Source organism: Bos indicus x Bos taurus, chromosome 3 (genome assembly GCF_003369695.1).
Source record: "Bos indicus x Bos taurus breed Angus x Brahman F1 hybrid chromosome 3, Bos_hybrid_MaternalHap_v2.0, whole genome shotgun sequence".
NCBI classification, from domain to species: domain Eukaryota; kingdom Metazoa; phylum Chordata; class Mammalia; order Artiodactyla; family Bovidae; genus Bos; species Bos indicus x Bos taurus.
The window spans coordinates 75,296,257-75,312,648 of record NC_040078.1 but is presented as its reverse complement, the minus strand read 5'-3'; the positions used below and the strand labels follow the sequence as shown (position 1 = coordinate 75,312,648).

The 16,392-nt window shown below is 37.1% G+C and overlaps 1 protein-coding gene across 14 annotated transcripts in view; it reads left to right on the top strand.

The window, feature by feature from the left end:
• LRRC7 (leucine rich repeat containing 7) overlaps window positions 1–16,392 on the top strand; it is a 622,091-nt gene that overhangs the window by 469,799 nt on the left and 135,900 nt on the right. For all 14 annotated transcript variants that reach the window (XR_003510334.1, XR_003510333.1, XM_027536916.1 and 11 more), the window contains one exon: window positions 824–896. Coding sequence is in view for 12 of the 14 variants with exons in the window: in XM_027536916.1 (XP_027392717.1) it covers window positions 824–896 (73 nt within the window). In the remaining 2 variants the exon portion in view is untranslated. The remainder of the gene's footprint in view (window positions 1–823; window positions 897–16,392) is intronic.

Genomic DNA, 16,392 nt, shown 5'->3' with positions numbered 1-16,392 from the left:
TTCTGCAAAACATATGTAAAACCAAAATCAGCCACTGTTAATGTTTTGTCTTGGATTTTGGCTATTTAGGCCATAGTGATACTCTGGGTTCTGTTATGGCTGGGTAAAGGAAGCTGTTCTTCTATTACTCTGCAGTTTTTGCTCATTAATGCCCTGACAATAGAAGTAGATAAAGCAGGAAATTTATGAAGGGCATACATTAGAGAAATATGAATAGTTGGAATGTCAATTATTAGCCAGTTCTACTTGACATATTAAAAATTGAGGGTTTTTGTGTTTACTACTGATCCCAGTCAAGGATTTATGGTAACTGAAAGAGTATGAAGTTATATGTTTTTATTTTTCCAAGTCCATATTTTAACCACTACACTGCAGTACTTCAGTACCCATTCGTTGATTATTAGGTTTAATTCATATTTGTTTTCAATTTGTATCACAACAGGAATGTTAGTTATTAGTGCTTATGAGTTAATTAAATATTGAATCACAGCTGGCTTGAAAAATTTCATCTCATCCATTTGCTATATAACAGAAAAGGAAAATGTGGTAGTAGTACCGCCAATTCCGGTTTCTATGGAGCCCTATGTTTTCTTTATTGTCTCCATCATTGTACTTGAACTCCCACTGATGTAAGTGAAGTTTTTGCAACTGGAAGGTCAGAACTAGACATGCGAATATGTTTGTGGGTTGATATAAGCAGAGTGCAGCCAATTATCATGACAAACATTCATCGCAATTATACTGTGATGTATATTGTATTTTATATATTGTATTTTCTGTCAGTAATCTGTTCTTGTGTATTAATACATCTTCTCTGTTTTAGGGTTGTTGAAAAAACTAACTACTCTAAAAGTAGATGACAATCAACTTACAATACTACCCAATACAATCGGAAAGTAAGTGCCAAAGTTTCATACCAGTCTGCTTCTCTAAAGCCAGAGACAAAAGAATATATTGAGTTTTCTACTTTAACACATTTTCCACTGGAGATCTCAACAATTTTGTTCGTATTTAAACTCGTTTTAGACCACATTTTATTTACTTATATATTTGTGTATATCAATTTAGTTTTATATGTGAACATTACATCAACACCCAACTATATAATATGATAAGAAATTCTTGACCATTGCCCTTTCACAAGCAAAGTGATTACCCAGACCTTCAATTATATCATTGCCTGTAATTTTCCAGATACTACTAATTTGGATGCTTTTGACTGAGTAGCAGCTCTAACTTCACTTGAATGTCTTACAAAATCAAATCAATTTTTATAAGATCTGCATTATGTATATGTTACCATTACGTTGTTAGTAAAATTTGATATTTATAGAAACTTAATGTATTTTTTGGAGAAGGCAGTGGCACCCCACTCTAGTACTCTTGCCTGGAAAATCCCATGGATGGAGGACCCTGGTGGGCTGCAGTCCATGGGGTCGCTAAGAGTCAGACACGACTGAGTGACTTCACTTTCAGTTTTCACTTTCACTTTTCACTTTCCTGCATTGGAGAAGGAAATAGCAACCCACTCCAGTGTTCTTGCCTGAAGAATCCCAGGGACGGGGGAACCTGGTTGGCTGCCATCTATAGGGTCGCACAGAGTCGGACACGACTGAAGCGACAGCAGCAGCAGCAGCAATGTTTTTTTTATTTTTTTTTAAACTTAAAAAAGGTTTTATTGAGATATAATTGACATCATACAATGCACCCATTTAAAGTATATGATTCAATGGTTTTTAGACATATTCACAGATATATGCAACCATCACCATTTGGAACATTTTCATCTCAAAAAGAAACCCCATATCTTTAAGCTGTCACCTCCCTAGCCATCCATTCTCAGCCCCCCAGTTCTATGCTGCTGCTAAGTCGCATCGGTCCAGTTGTGTCCGACTCTGCGAGACCCCGTAGACGGAAGCCCACCAGGCTCCTCTGTCCCTGGGATTCTCCAGGCAAGAATACTGAAGTGGGTTGCCATTTCCGTCTCCATTAACATATTTTTAGACTTAAGGAAATAAACATGTTTTAGCTTGCATAAAAAGCTTCAAGGTAAAAGATCATTGTTGCCTTTTAAGAAAAAAATATATTCCATTTATCTGAAAGTGATTTATTTCTAATTTTATGTTATTAATGTTTGATTTACAGTTCTTGAAAAAATGTATGTATACTTTGGAATTATTTTGTTTACAACAAAAGTGAGAAATCCATAAGCTATCTTATTCTAAAATTATGTAAGGCCATTTTATAGGAATCTCGTCCCACATTTCACGTAAAGAATTATATAAATCCACATTTTAACAGATTTGGGTATACTTGGGGTGGGGAGAAAGTTTTTTTTAAAAAAAACAGTTTTATTAGACATGATTGATGTACAATAAACTGCATATATTTAAAGTCTACAATTTGATGTTTTGATATTCATATAAAGCCATGAATGGAAATGTTAGGGAAATGGACTATACTATATTTTATTGCAATAAAAAGGAGAATAAAAAAAGCAGTAGGAAACCTATGAGAAATCTCTACCTTCTGCTCAGTTTTGCTGTGAACCTAAAACGGCTATAAAGTTAAAGCCTATTTTTAAAAAAGGAAGACTGCCTGACAAACTGTGGTAGTCAGACTTGGGTATTTGGTAGACATTTTCTCAAAAATGAACAGAGTGAGCTTTGTTACTTCAAGGACAACAACTGACAGTATTTGTTGCCAACAGTGAAATTTGAGCTATCAAGCAAAAGTTGGAATTTTGAAAAATTTGTATCTGCCACTGTAAGTTTGACGGCTCCCACACATTTAAAGGCTTTCTGATATCGCTGGTGTGATCATGAATGTGATTTATTGAGTTGTCTGTGAAATGCATCAACATTTGGAAAATCTGTTTAATTCTGTAAAGCAACATTTTCCATGACCAATGCATGAGCTACAAACTCACACATGAGAAACAGACTCATTCAAAGTGCAAAAGGATTAGTTGATGTTAATGTATTGGTATGAAGAGTAAGAAAAGTTCACTGATGTATTTTAGATTCCATATTGCAATTACTGTATCCCCTAAAAAACCACCACTTGTTGAGTTTTCGTATAGTATCAAAGAATAGTCACAATTATTCAAAAAGACTGTGAAAATACTCCTCCCTCCCTTTTCCAAATACATATCTATGTGAGATTGGAATGTATATATATATATAACTTAATCAGAATAATATACAACAGCATATTGAATACAAAAGCAGATATGAGAATCCAGTTACCTTGTATTAATTTAAACATTGGAGAGATTTGAAAAAATAAAGCAATGTCACTCTTCTCACTAAATGTTTCTGTTTTGGAAATATAGATACTTTTATAAAAATATGTCACCTACATTAACATGTCATGGATTTATTATTGTTATTTAAGACTGAATAATAATTGTTTTTAAGTGCTCTTTTAAATTTATAATATGATAGATACCAATAGATATAAACCATATAAACAAAAGTACTTTAGGGTTACCAATGATTGTTAAGAGTGTAAAATGGTCCTAAAATGAAAAATTTCGAAGATTTCAGTTCTACATTTTTTGGTTGGTAAAATTATGACAGCCATTTTCTCACTTACATTCTCACTTCAATGGAGCACTTGTGCAAAACATAAGCCAAATCTAAACTTTTATAGTACACCTTGATAAACAATCTTCATGAAGTAAAAATCATAATGATACAGTGGCTTTGCTTTTCTTAGGGAATTCAGAACTGATGGATCAGAGGTTTAGCTCAAGGCTAGAGATAAATTTGATTAGAATACTATTTAATGTCACCCCAGGTCACATGCAGAAAGTATTTTGTAAGTGGTGGAATAGTTATTGTTGTTGTTCAGTCGCCCAGTTGTGCCTGATTCTGCAACCTATGGACTGCATCACACCAGTCTTCCCTGTCCTTCACTATCTCCAGGAGTTTGCTCAAACTCATGTCCATTGAGGCAGTGAGGCCATCCAATCATCTCATCTTCTGTCATCCCCTTCTCCTCCTGCCTTCAATCTTTCCCAGCATCAGGGTCTTTTCCAATGAGTCAGCCTCAGGTGGCCATCACCCCTTTGCATCAGGTGGCCAAAGGGTTAGAGTTTCAATTTCAGGGTTTCAGAGTCTTATTTTATTATGAGACATTCTATCTAGAACTCTGCTCACCAAAATGTTAAGATCAGCTGCAGTGAGCAAAAATATTCTCATTCTGCATATAGCATGTTTCATAGATTAAACTTATCTTTGGTAGTTTTTAATAGTCCAACTGTAAAAATTGCTGAAAGAATTCAGCTGTCTTTCACAGCTGAAATAGATTCCATGACTTTTGTGCCAAATGACTTGTAAAATTGGTTATTTTTGTTGTCAAATCTTAAGTTGTGCCTAGAAGTTCCAGCCATTCTAAGAACTGAGTGTGCAATGAAAATAGTAATAAACAACTTTTTGCTTGTGTTCACATTGTGCCAGCTACCATGTTTGGTGCTTTACATGTATTCTTATTTAAAGACCCCATCAACACTATTCAACGTGTATCATTTTCTCCCGATTAACAGATGCAGAAACAAAGGCTGAGAGAAGTTATCAGATCTCAAAGCTAAACTTTAATTGACCTATGATGCTTCTTAATATATGAGATAGTTGAGTCACATATTTTGCAATATTTGGTCATTTAAGAGCTCCAGTGCTCTAAGGGCAAAGGATCTTCCACAGGAAGAGAAACTATACTAAGCCTTCTCTCTGTTAGCTTCGTAGTTTTGGAGAAAAAAAATGAAAGCTCAAAAATTTGAATGGATATTTTAAAAAGTCATTCCATCATAGCATATGGTCAAAGAGAAAGACTGGAATCAGAAAATTTGATAACTATGCAAAGCTGGATAAATCACTTCTTTCCTATGGGCCTCTGACTGCTGAGGAATAATGCAAGGAGCACTGGGTTTAGAGTCCAGCAGCATGGGTGTGATCCCTCGCTATGCCACTTAACTATGTGAACTTGGACAAGTGTTTAAATTCTCAGTGGCTTAGTATCCTCATTTGTAGTTTCCACCTATGTCTAAAATTCTAATTCTTTGATCTAGATGTTTAGTTTATATAACATTAATACCCTAGATGGTAAATTCCAGTAGTCCACTTACTAGACTGCTATAATGACAAAAAAATAAGCATTCTATGTACCTGGATGCTAAAAACTGTGCTTACCTCTATTCTCTAATCATAGAAAGATACACAAAGAGCTAGAAATGTACGTGACTTTGGGAGGAGAACTTGGGGGCTGGGCAATAGAGTAAACAGGAGATTTCCTTTTATTGAATCCCCAGTGTACTTCTTAAGATGTAAAGTTATTCCAGTTAAAAACTTAGAGAGTTAAACTTAGAGAGCATATACACACACATACACACACACACACACTTCATTTGATAAAACCCAAATTCCTTCACATTAGTATTCAATTCTTTCCATAGTCTGGTGTAGACTGCTGATTCTCAATATGTGGTCCCCTGACCAACATCATCAACTCCAACGGGGAACTTGTTCAGTTCAGTTGTGTTCGATTCTTTGCCACCCCGTAAATCGCAGCACACCAGACCTCCCTGTCCATCACCAACTCCCGGAGTTCACTGAGACTCAAGTCCATCGAGTCAGTGATGCCATCCAGCCATCTCATCCTCTGTCGTCCCCTTCTCCTCCTGCCCCTAATCCCTCCCAGCATCAGAATCTTTTCCAATTAGTCAACTCTTCGCATGAGGTGGCCAAAGTACTGGAGTTTCAGCTTTAGCATCATTCCTTCCAAAGAAATCCCAGGGCTGATCTCCTTCAGAATGGACTGGTTGGATCTCCTTGCAGTCCAAGGGACTCTCAGGAGTCTTCTCCAACACCACAGTTCAAAAGCATCAATTCTTCGGCACTCAGCTTTCTTCACAGTCCAACTCTCACATCCATACATGACCACTGGAAAAACCATAGCCTTGACTAGATGGACCTCTTTGTTGGCAAAGTAATGTCTCTGCTTTTCAATATGCTATCTAGGTTGGTCATAACTTTCCTTCCAAGGAGTAAGCGTCTTTTAATTTCATGGCTGCACTCACCATCTGCAGTGATTTTGGAGCCCAGAAAAATAAAGTCTGACACTGTTTCCACTGTTTCCCCATCTCTTTCCCATGAAGTGATGGGACCAGATGCCATGATCTTTGTTTTCTGAATGTTGAGCTTTAAGCCGACTTTTTCACTCTCCACTTTCACTTTCATCAAGAGGCTTTTTAGTTCCTCTTCACTTTTTGCCATAAGGGTGATGTCATCTGCATATCTGAGGTTATTGATATTTTCTGGCAATCTTGATTCCAGCTTGGGCTTCTTCCGGTCTGGCATTTCTCATGATGTACTCTGCATAGAAGTTAAATAAGCAGGGTGACAATATACAGCCTTGACGTACTCCTTTTCCTATTTGGAACCGGTCTGTTTTTCCATGTCCAGTTCTAACTGTTGCTTCCTGACCTGCATACAAATTTCTCAGGAGGCAGATCAGGTGGTCTGGTATTCCCATCTCTTTCAGAATTTTCCACAGTTTATTGTGATCCACACAGTCAAAGGCTTTGGCATAGTCAATAAAGCAGAAATAGATGCCTTTCTGGAACTCTCTTGCTTTTTCCATGATCCAGCAGATGTTGGCAATTTGATCTCTGGTTCCTCTGCCTTTTCTAAAACCAGCTTGAACATCAGGAAGTTCACGGTTCACGTATTGCTGAAGCCTGGCTTGGAGAATTTTGAGCATTACTTTACTAGCATGTGAGATGAGTGCAATTGAGCATTCTTTGGCATTGCCTTTCTTTGGGATTGGAATGAAAACTGCCCTTTCCAGTCCTGTGGCCACTGCCAAGTTTTCCAAATTTGCTGGCATATTGAGTGCAGCACTTTCACAGCATCATCTTTCAGGATTTGAAATAGCTCAACTGGAATTCCATCACCTCCACTAGCTTTGTTCGTAGTGATGCTTTCAAAGGCCCACTTGACTTCGCATTCCAGGATGTCTGGCTCTAGGTGAGTGATCACACTATCGTGATTATCTGGGTCATGAAGATCTTTTTTGTACAGTTCTTCTGTGTATTCTTGCCACCTCTTCTTTTTTTTTTTTTTTGTCTAATTTTTTTAACTTTAAAAAAAAGTGTATCGAACCTGGACTGGCAACTCGTTTCTTACATGATATTTTACACGTTTCAATGTCATTCTCCCAAATCTTCCCACCCTCTCCCTCTCCCACAGAGTCCATAAGACTGTTCTATACATCAGTGTCTCTTTTGCTGTCTCGTACACTGGGTTATTGTTACCATCTTTCTAAATTCCATATATATGCGTTAGTATACTGTATTTATGTTTTTCCTTCTGGCTTACTTCACTCTGTATAATAGGCTCCAGTTTCATCCACCTCATTAGAACTGATTCAAATGTATGCTTCTGTTAGGTCCATACCATTTCTGTCCTTTATTGAGCCCATCTTTGCATGAAACGTTCCCTTGGTATCTCTAATTTTCTTGAAGAGATCTCTAGTCTTTCCCATTCTGTGGTTTTCCTCTATTTCTTTGCATTGATCACTGAGGAAGGCTTTCTTATCTCTTCTTGCTATTCTTTGGAACTCTGCATTCAGATAGGTTTTGATATTATAATATCAAATTAATTTGATATCAAATTATAATATAACATTAATTTGATATATATAATATAATATATAGTGTCAAATTAATTATAACTATAATTATATAAAATTATATAATTTTATAATATTTATATTGTATCAAATTATAATATAATATTATATATTAAATTATATAATATCAAATTTTATAATTGTATAAAATTATATAATTTTATAATATTTTATATTGTATCAAATTATAATATAATATCAAATTAATTTGATATTATATTATATATAATATAATATCAAATTAATTATAATTTTATAATTGTAATATAACATCAAGTTAATTTAATATCAAATTATAAATTTGATATTATAATTGAAAAGTTAAATGATGATACAAAAGATAAATAAGAAACTAACATAAGAAATGGAAAAATATCACATTCGTGTTCTCTAACTTGTATAATAGGTTGGACACGCTCAGTCGTGTCCAACTCTTTGTGACACCATGGACTGTAGTCCATGCAATTCTCCAGCCCAGAATACTGGAGTGGGTAGCCTTTCCCTTCTCCAGGGGATCTTCCCACCCCAGGGATCAAACCCAGGTCTACTGCATTGCGGGCAGATTCTTTACCAGCTGAGCCACCAGGGAAACCCAGGGAACTTGTTAGGAGTGCAAATTCTCAATCTCAGATCTATTGAATCAGAAACTCTGATCATCAGACCAGCAATCTGTGTGTTAACAAGATGTTCCAGGGTTTCTGATGCATGCTAAAGTTTAAGAACCAATATGTAGATTCAGCTTCTTAAACAGCTATCCATTGTGATGCTGGTTTAAAACAAAGCTCCCTTAAACAAGCTTGCATAATGGTTGGCTGTTTTGGCTCTGGAGCCAGACCTTTTGGGTCCAAAATCTGGCTTTTCAATGTATTATTGGGTTTATAGCCTTAGATTCCTCCTCAGTAAAATGGAAATCATAATAATGCCTACCTCATGAGAATGTTGTGAGAATTAAATGGGAAGTACTCACATGTTAAATAAATGCTTCTTAAAAATAAAATCTAATAAGGTAAAGAGTTACTGACAAATCAAATTGGGGGTATTTGGATTCAAAAAATATGTTTACTTGTTTTGCTACTTAATTCTTCTCCTTCTGCCCACCCAGACCACTGCAGCTTCCTCTAAATTCAAAGCTCAGTATACCTACTAAATGAACCAGTATTTTCTAAACTTAATTCCTCCAAATAGTCATTACTTGAGATTTTAATAGGTATGACATAAAAATAAGCTTCATGGACAAATAAGTTTAAGGAACTCTTTACAAAAGTTAGAGAACACTAATGTAATATTTTCCCATTTCTTATGTTGGTCTCTTATTTATCTTTTGTATCATCATTTAACTTTTCAATTATAATATCAAATTTATAATTTGATATTATAATATCAAATATAATTTTCCAATATAATATGCCTTCCCAACTAGAATATGCACTCCTTAATGGTTGATAACATGTCTTGGATATGTTTAATCCCTTCATGGGGAAATATTTGCAAATCTTGGAACTAGACTGGCTTCTCCATTCATTAACTAATTGAACTTGGGCATGTCAAATCACATCTCAGGGCTGCAGTTTTCTCATCTGTAAAAGCGAAGTAATAATACATCTTAGAGGTTATTGTCAGACTTAATGTTAGATAGCCTTCAGCAAATCATAATAGTCATCAACAATAATAAGCAAAAAGACATTTCTTTACTGATCCTTGCTTATGTTTATCTGTGTGAGGATTCGTAATATAACATTAGTGAAACATCCAGTTCTTAAAAAGAAAATGTTAATACTTATGTACAAAATATAATAATACATTGTCATTATATATATATATATTATATATAATAATAATATAATAATGGAATAATGCATTATTCTGCTCAGACTGCCATAACATAATAACCATACATGAGTGGCTAAAACAGCAGACATTTATTACTCTAAATTCTGAAAGCTGAGAAGTCCAAAATCAGTATGGTAGCAAGGTGCATGCATGCTGAGTCACTTCAGTCTTGTCCGACTATTTGCAACTCTATGGACTGTAGCCTGCCAGGCTCCTCTGTCTATGGGATTCAACAGGCAAGAATACTAGAGTGGGTTGTCGTGCCCTCCTCCAGGGTATCTTTCCAACCCAGGGATTGAACCAAGTCTCTTATGTCTCCTGCATTGGCAGGCAAGTTCTTTACCACTAGCACCACCTTGGCATCCCTGTGCTATAGCAAGGTAGCATACCTTGAATCGTCCCTGATACTCCATACAGCAGGCATTATAAACCAATTTTATAGATGAGAACACAGGGATTAATAAGTAGATGAAGTGCACTCAAGTATTAAACGACTATGCAAGCCTGTCTCAACATTTTTCACATCCCCAACGTTACTTCTATTGTTTTAAAAGTGAACTAAGAAAGTGAAGCCCAAAGTCATTTACTTTTATGTTTATTACCACCTACATAATAGAAGATTTAATGGCATCTGATGGTTTCTAATGGTCATACATGAAGTTAAAGTGAAATTATACATTAGCTATGTAATACAGTCATAATTCCGCTTCCTCATTAGCTCAGTAACTGAGGGTTAATAATAACCTCAAATGATACCCTGAGAAGGGCAATATCTTCTCATCCAACACTAATTCATGGAAACTGAACTAGAGAACAATGTAGTTTTAGATTTAGAGAACAGTTTTAGAACACTAAGTCAGTATTGTGTTTAACATCAAGCATTACTGCCTCCAATAGTGTCACTAGGACTGACATGTGGTCGAAGGCAAAATTTTACCAACACAACTATTGTAATATGTATACATGAATTTTAGCTGTCATTGACATATTTTGTGTGTGTGTGTTTCATGTTATCCTTGAAATATTAGCAAAGGACTTTAAAAATGTGTGGTCCCAGGACCAGCAACTTCTATATTATCCAGGAGCTTGTTACAAACACAGAATCTAGGCCCCATTCCAAATCATTACATCTGAATCTGCATTTTAACAAGTTCGCCTGGGGATCCATATGCACGCAAAAGATTGGGAAGTACTGCTTTGTATTTTGTTTGGGTTTTTCGGTCATGCTGTTTGTGGGATCTTGGCTCCCCAATCAGGGGTTGAACCCATACCCTTGAAGTGAAAACATGGAGTCCTAAGCACTGGACCACCAGGGAATTCCCTGGAAAGCACTTTTTTAAAGTATTCTACACTTCTTTGTAGCTTGATTTTACTTTCAATGTGCACTTATAGACAATAGAAAAAACTTCTTTAAAAAGATAGGTTTTTGTCTTTTTATGCACAAACAATGCAGTTTTGGTGTGCTACAGGATGATGTGAAATTTGTATATACTGCAAAATGGTTACTACAATAAGTCTAGTTAACATCTGTCACCATATATAGTTACAAATCCCTGGTGGCTCAACAGTAAAGAATCTGCCTGCAATGCAGGAGCCATAGGAGACGCAGGTTCAATCCCTGGGTCCGGAAGATCCCTCAGAGGAGAAGATGGGAACCCACTCCAGTATTCTTGCCTGGAGAATCCCATGGACAGAGGAGCCTAGCAGGTTACAGTCCATGGGGGCACAAAAGAGACATGACTTAGCAACTAAACAACAGCACAGTGCTATATTAGCTCGTCCTGACTTATTTATTTTATAACTCAAAGTTGGTTCCTTTTGATCACTTTCACCCATTTTTCATACTTGCCTAACCCCACCTCTGGTAAACACCAATTTGCTCACTGTGTCTATGAGCTTGGTTATTTTTTCACTTTTATGCTTATTTTTAAATTTCACATACAAGTGCAATCATACAATCTTTGTCTTTCTCTGTCAGACTTATTTCACTTATTTTTGTCTATCCTTTGGACACCAGTGATCATGTGAGTAATATGGTACAACTGTACTCAGGATCCTGTAATAAAATACTTTAGGTGATTTATAGCAGGACAGCCATCAGTAAAGTCAGTTGGAATGTCATATTTTGAGTTTGAATCCTTTGAATTTCAGAGATAATTGAAGGATGTGTGTTTTGCACCTAAGTTTTCTTTGTAACACAAAGGTGTAAAATAATTTCAGGGTATAAATTATTAATTCAACATAGCCCATGATCCAGTAAAAATGTTATCTTTTTATTTCAGGAAGTGCTCACTTTACATTGTCGTGGGGACTATGAAAACAACCATGCACACTGAAACTGTACAAAATAATCTTTTTAATCAATAAGGAAAATTATGATCGTTTTCATGAAGGATCTTTAAACCCTTTCAAAACATCAAATACTGTTACTGTTGGTTATCAATATATTGGAAAAATGGAAAAATAATAAAACCAACATGTATTTAATGTATCATCATTGTAAACATTAGGAGCATTAAGAATTAAAGTGGGTTTTTTGTGAAAAAAAAAAACTATCAAAATTACTTTGAACAGTACTTGCCTTGTTTTCATCATGTGAGTCATAATTCAGAGTGGACACCCTTTCTATGCATCAGTGAAATGTCATCCTCTTTTAAGCTTGGAGCAGCTTCCAAACTTCTATCCTTCATGCTTTCAACACCATGAAATATCTCTAAGAGTTTCTTTAATGTAAAGTTTATTGCCAGAGTCACTTCCTCTGGGACATCATCCTTTTCATTACAATGACTTTCCTCCTTGATGTCAACAAGTTTTCCTTCACTAAGCTCCTCTGGCAGCAGATCTAAAGGCTCTTGAATAGTGGCAAGCATTCCCATAGTCAGCTGTTTCTTCTATAATCCCACATATGTTCAGTTCAAATCCGAAGTGTTATTTGCACATTGTGCTGAAAGTTTCTGCTATACTGCATCCATATTACTTGCTATTACTTCCTCCCATGATGCATGCATATTTTCAATTGAATGTTTTATGTCATATTTCTTCTAAAATTCAGCCAAAGAAACTGTCCGATCTCTAGTTGTAGCATCAAACTTATTCCAAAATGTGTGTAAAATAATAGGCTTTCAAAATTGAAATAGCTACTTGGTCTACCAGTTGAATTAATGAAGTTGTTCTTGGTGATAGAAAGCAAATTTTCGTATTTTCATTTAAATCCCCAAGAAACTTAGGATGACCAAGAGCATTACCCAACAGGAGTAGTGCTTTAAATGTTAAATTTTGGTGCCAATAGTATCTCTTCACAGCTGATTGACAAGAAGGCAACACAACTACAGGATTTACTGTCCATATGTGAACTGAAGAGCAGATGCACAGAGGCTGATCAATGACAGACTGAAAAGAGTAATGAGACTCATCACTGATCATGATGTGCGTCTGTTATTTACATTGTGATCTGTGGGCTGAAGAGTTAGCAGCAAACTTCATGTAGTTATTCACAGTTAATATAGACCTTCCCTAGTGTCTCAGACAGTAAAGAATCTGCCTGCAATGCAGAAGAACCAAGTTTAATCCCTGGTTCAGAAAGATCTCCTGGATAAGGGAATGGCTACCCACTCTAGTATTCTTGCCTGGAAAATTCCATGCCTGGAAGGCTATAGTTCATGGGCTACAGTCCATGAACTAAACTCCATGGAGTTGCAAATAGTCACACACAACTGAGTGACTAACACTTTCACAACTAATATCCCAAGGTAATTGGAATTTGAGCCATGTTATTGGAAGACTAATGCTATTTAACAAATCCTGAGCATTTAACAAATCCTGAACATTACGTTGCTGGTGTGTGAGATGAGTGCAATTGTGCAGTAGCTTGAACATTCTTTGGCATTTCCTTTCTTTGGGATTGGAATGAAAACAACTTTTCTAGTCCTGTGGCCACTGCTGAGTTTTCCAAATTTGCTGGCATGTTGAGTGCAGCACTTTCGCAGCATCATCTTTTAGGATTTGAAATAGCTCAACTGGAATTCCATCACCTCCACTAGCTTTGTTCATAGTGACACTTCCTAAGGCCCACTTGACTTCACATTCCAAGATTCTGGGCTCTAGGTGAGTGATCACACCATAATGGTTATCTGGGTCATGAAGATCCTTTCTGTATAGTTCTTCTGTGTATTCTTGACACCTCTTCTTAATATCTTCTACTTCTGTTAGGTCCATACCATTGTTGTCCTTTATTGTGCCCATCTTTGCATGAAATGTACCCTTGGTATTTCTGATTTTATCCAAGAGATCTCTAATCTTTCCCAGTCTATTGTTTTCCTCTATTTCTTTGCATTGATCACTGAGGAAGGCTTTCTTACCTCTCCTTGCTACTCTCTGGAACTCTGTACTCAGATGGGTATATCTTCCCTTTTCTCCTTTGCCTTTCACTTCTCTTCTTTTCTCAGCTATTTGTAAGGCCTCCTCAGACAACCATTTTTCCTTTATGCATTTTTTTTTCTTGAGGATGGTCTTGATCACTGCCTCCTGTACAATGTCACACACACCTCTGTCCATTGTTCTTCAGGCACTCTGTTTATCAGATCTAATCCCTTGAATCTATTTGTCACTTTCACTGTATAATCATAAGGGATTTGATTTAGGTCATACCTGAATGGTCTAGTGGTTTTCCCTACTTTCTTCAATTTAAGTAATGCTACAAAATTTAAAGTAATACTCAAATTCTCCAAGCTGGCTTCAACAGTACATGAACCACCACCTTATCTGCCTCCTGAGAAATCTATATGCATATCAAGAAGCAACAGTCAGAACTGGACATGGAACAACATGTGATTCCAAATTGGAAAAAGAGTACCCCAAGGCTCTATTGGAGAAGACAATGGCACCCCACTCCAGTACTCTTGCCTGGAAAATCCCATGGGTGGAGGAGCCTGGTAGGCTGAAGTCCATGGGGTCGCTAAGAGTCGGACACGACTGAGTGACTTCACTTTCACTTTTTACTTTCATGCATTGGAGAAGGAAATGGCAACCCACTCCAGTGTTCTTGCCTGGAGAATCTCAGGGACGGGGGAGCCTGGTGGGCTGCCATCTATGGGGTCGCACAGATTAGGACACGACTGAAGTGACTTAGCAGCAGTAGCAGTAGGAAGGCTCTATATTGTCACCTTGCTTATTTAACTAGTATGCAGAATACATCATGTGAAATTCCAGGCTGGATGAAGCACAAGCTGAATTACCAAATGCTGGGAGAGATATCACTAACCTCAGATATGCAGATGACACCACCCTTATGGCAGAAAGCAAAGAAGAACTAAAGAGCCTCTTGATGAAAGTGAAAAAGGAGAGTGGAAAAGTTGGCTTAAAGCTCAACATTCAGAAAACTAAGATCATGGCATCTGCTCATCCCATCACTTCATGGCAAATAGGTGGGGAAACAATGGAAACATTGAGAGACTTTATTTTGGGGGCTCCAAAATCACTACAGATGGTGCCTCCAGCCATAAAATTAAAAAACACATGCTCCTTGGAAGAAAAGTTATGACCAACCTAGACAGCATATTAGAAAGCAGAGACATTACCTTGCCGCCAAAGGTCTGTCTAGTCAAAGCCATGGCTTTTCCAGTAGTCATGTATGGATGTGAGATTTGGATTATGAAGAAAGTTGAGTGCCGAAGAATTGATGCTTTTGCACTGTGGTGTTGGAGAAGACTCTTGAGAGTCCCTTGGATTGCAAGGAGATAAACGAGTCCATCCTAAAGGAAATCAGTCCTATTCATTGGTAGGACTGATGCTGAAGCTGAAGCTCCTATACTTTGGCCACCTGATGCAAAGAGCTGACTCATTAGAAAAGACTCAAAAGATTGAAGGAAGGAGGAGAAGGGGACAAAAGAGGATGAGATGGTTGGATGGCATCACTGACTCGATTGACATGAGTTTGAGCAAGCTCCAAGATTTGGTGACAGACAGGGAAGCCTGGCCGGCTACCGTCATGGGGTCTCAAACAGTTGGACAAGACTGAGCAACTGAACTGAACTTAACTCTAGAGTTATTATTCATTTACCAGTTGGCTCAGTGGTAAATAAACCAACTGCCAATGCAGGAGACACAGGAGGACCGTGTTTGATCCCTGTATCAGGTTGGGAAGATCCCTTGAAGGAGGAAATGGCAATCCATTCCAGTATTCTTGCCTGGAGAACCCCATGGATAGAGGAGCCTGGCGGCTACAGTCTATGAGGTCACACAGAGTTGGACATGACTGAGCATGCATTGGACAGGACTGAGCATGCACACCAAAGCTATTATTCACAGCTGAATGCTGTGCTTCCCCACTTCTGGGTTCTAACCAGTTGAAGCTGTTAAGAACTATGAATCATGAGTTACCCTGATCAGGGTCAGGCTAGACTTGACAATTAGATTCTTCCCTTCCCATGAATAATAGGACTTGATTTACCCAATTGTACACAGACTTGTGAACTTATTCTACCCTCTTCATAATGCAAATTTTTCATTTTTAATGAGCATGATCATCATGACGCCCTGTTGCCACCCCCTTTTGGCACTGACCTCCCCCCTACCTCACCTCCCAGTGTGCTACTAAGTGAATTTCTTCTGCGTGTAAGCAGGAAATGTTCCCTTGCCTGGCAATAAATAAAATCAGCTTTGATTTTTGAGCTCTGATCCTTGTTTTATTTTTTGATATCCAAGATCATACATCTAATAAGCGACAGAGCTGGGACACAAATCCATTCTAACTTAAAACTCAAATGCTTAATTTCTGTGTCCACTTGTTAACTAAATGATGGGAATAAAGTACCTTCAAGCCAACTAGTTCCAAGATAAAGAAAAAGGAAGAGGATTCGACAACCTTATTCC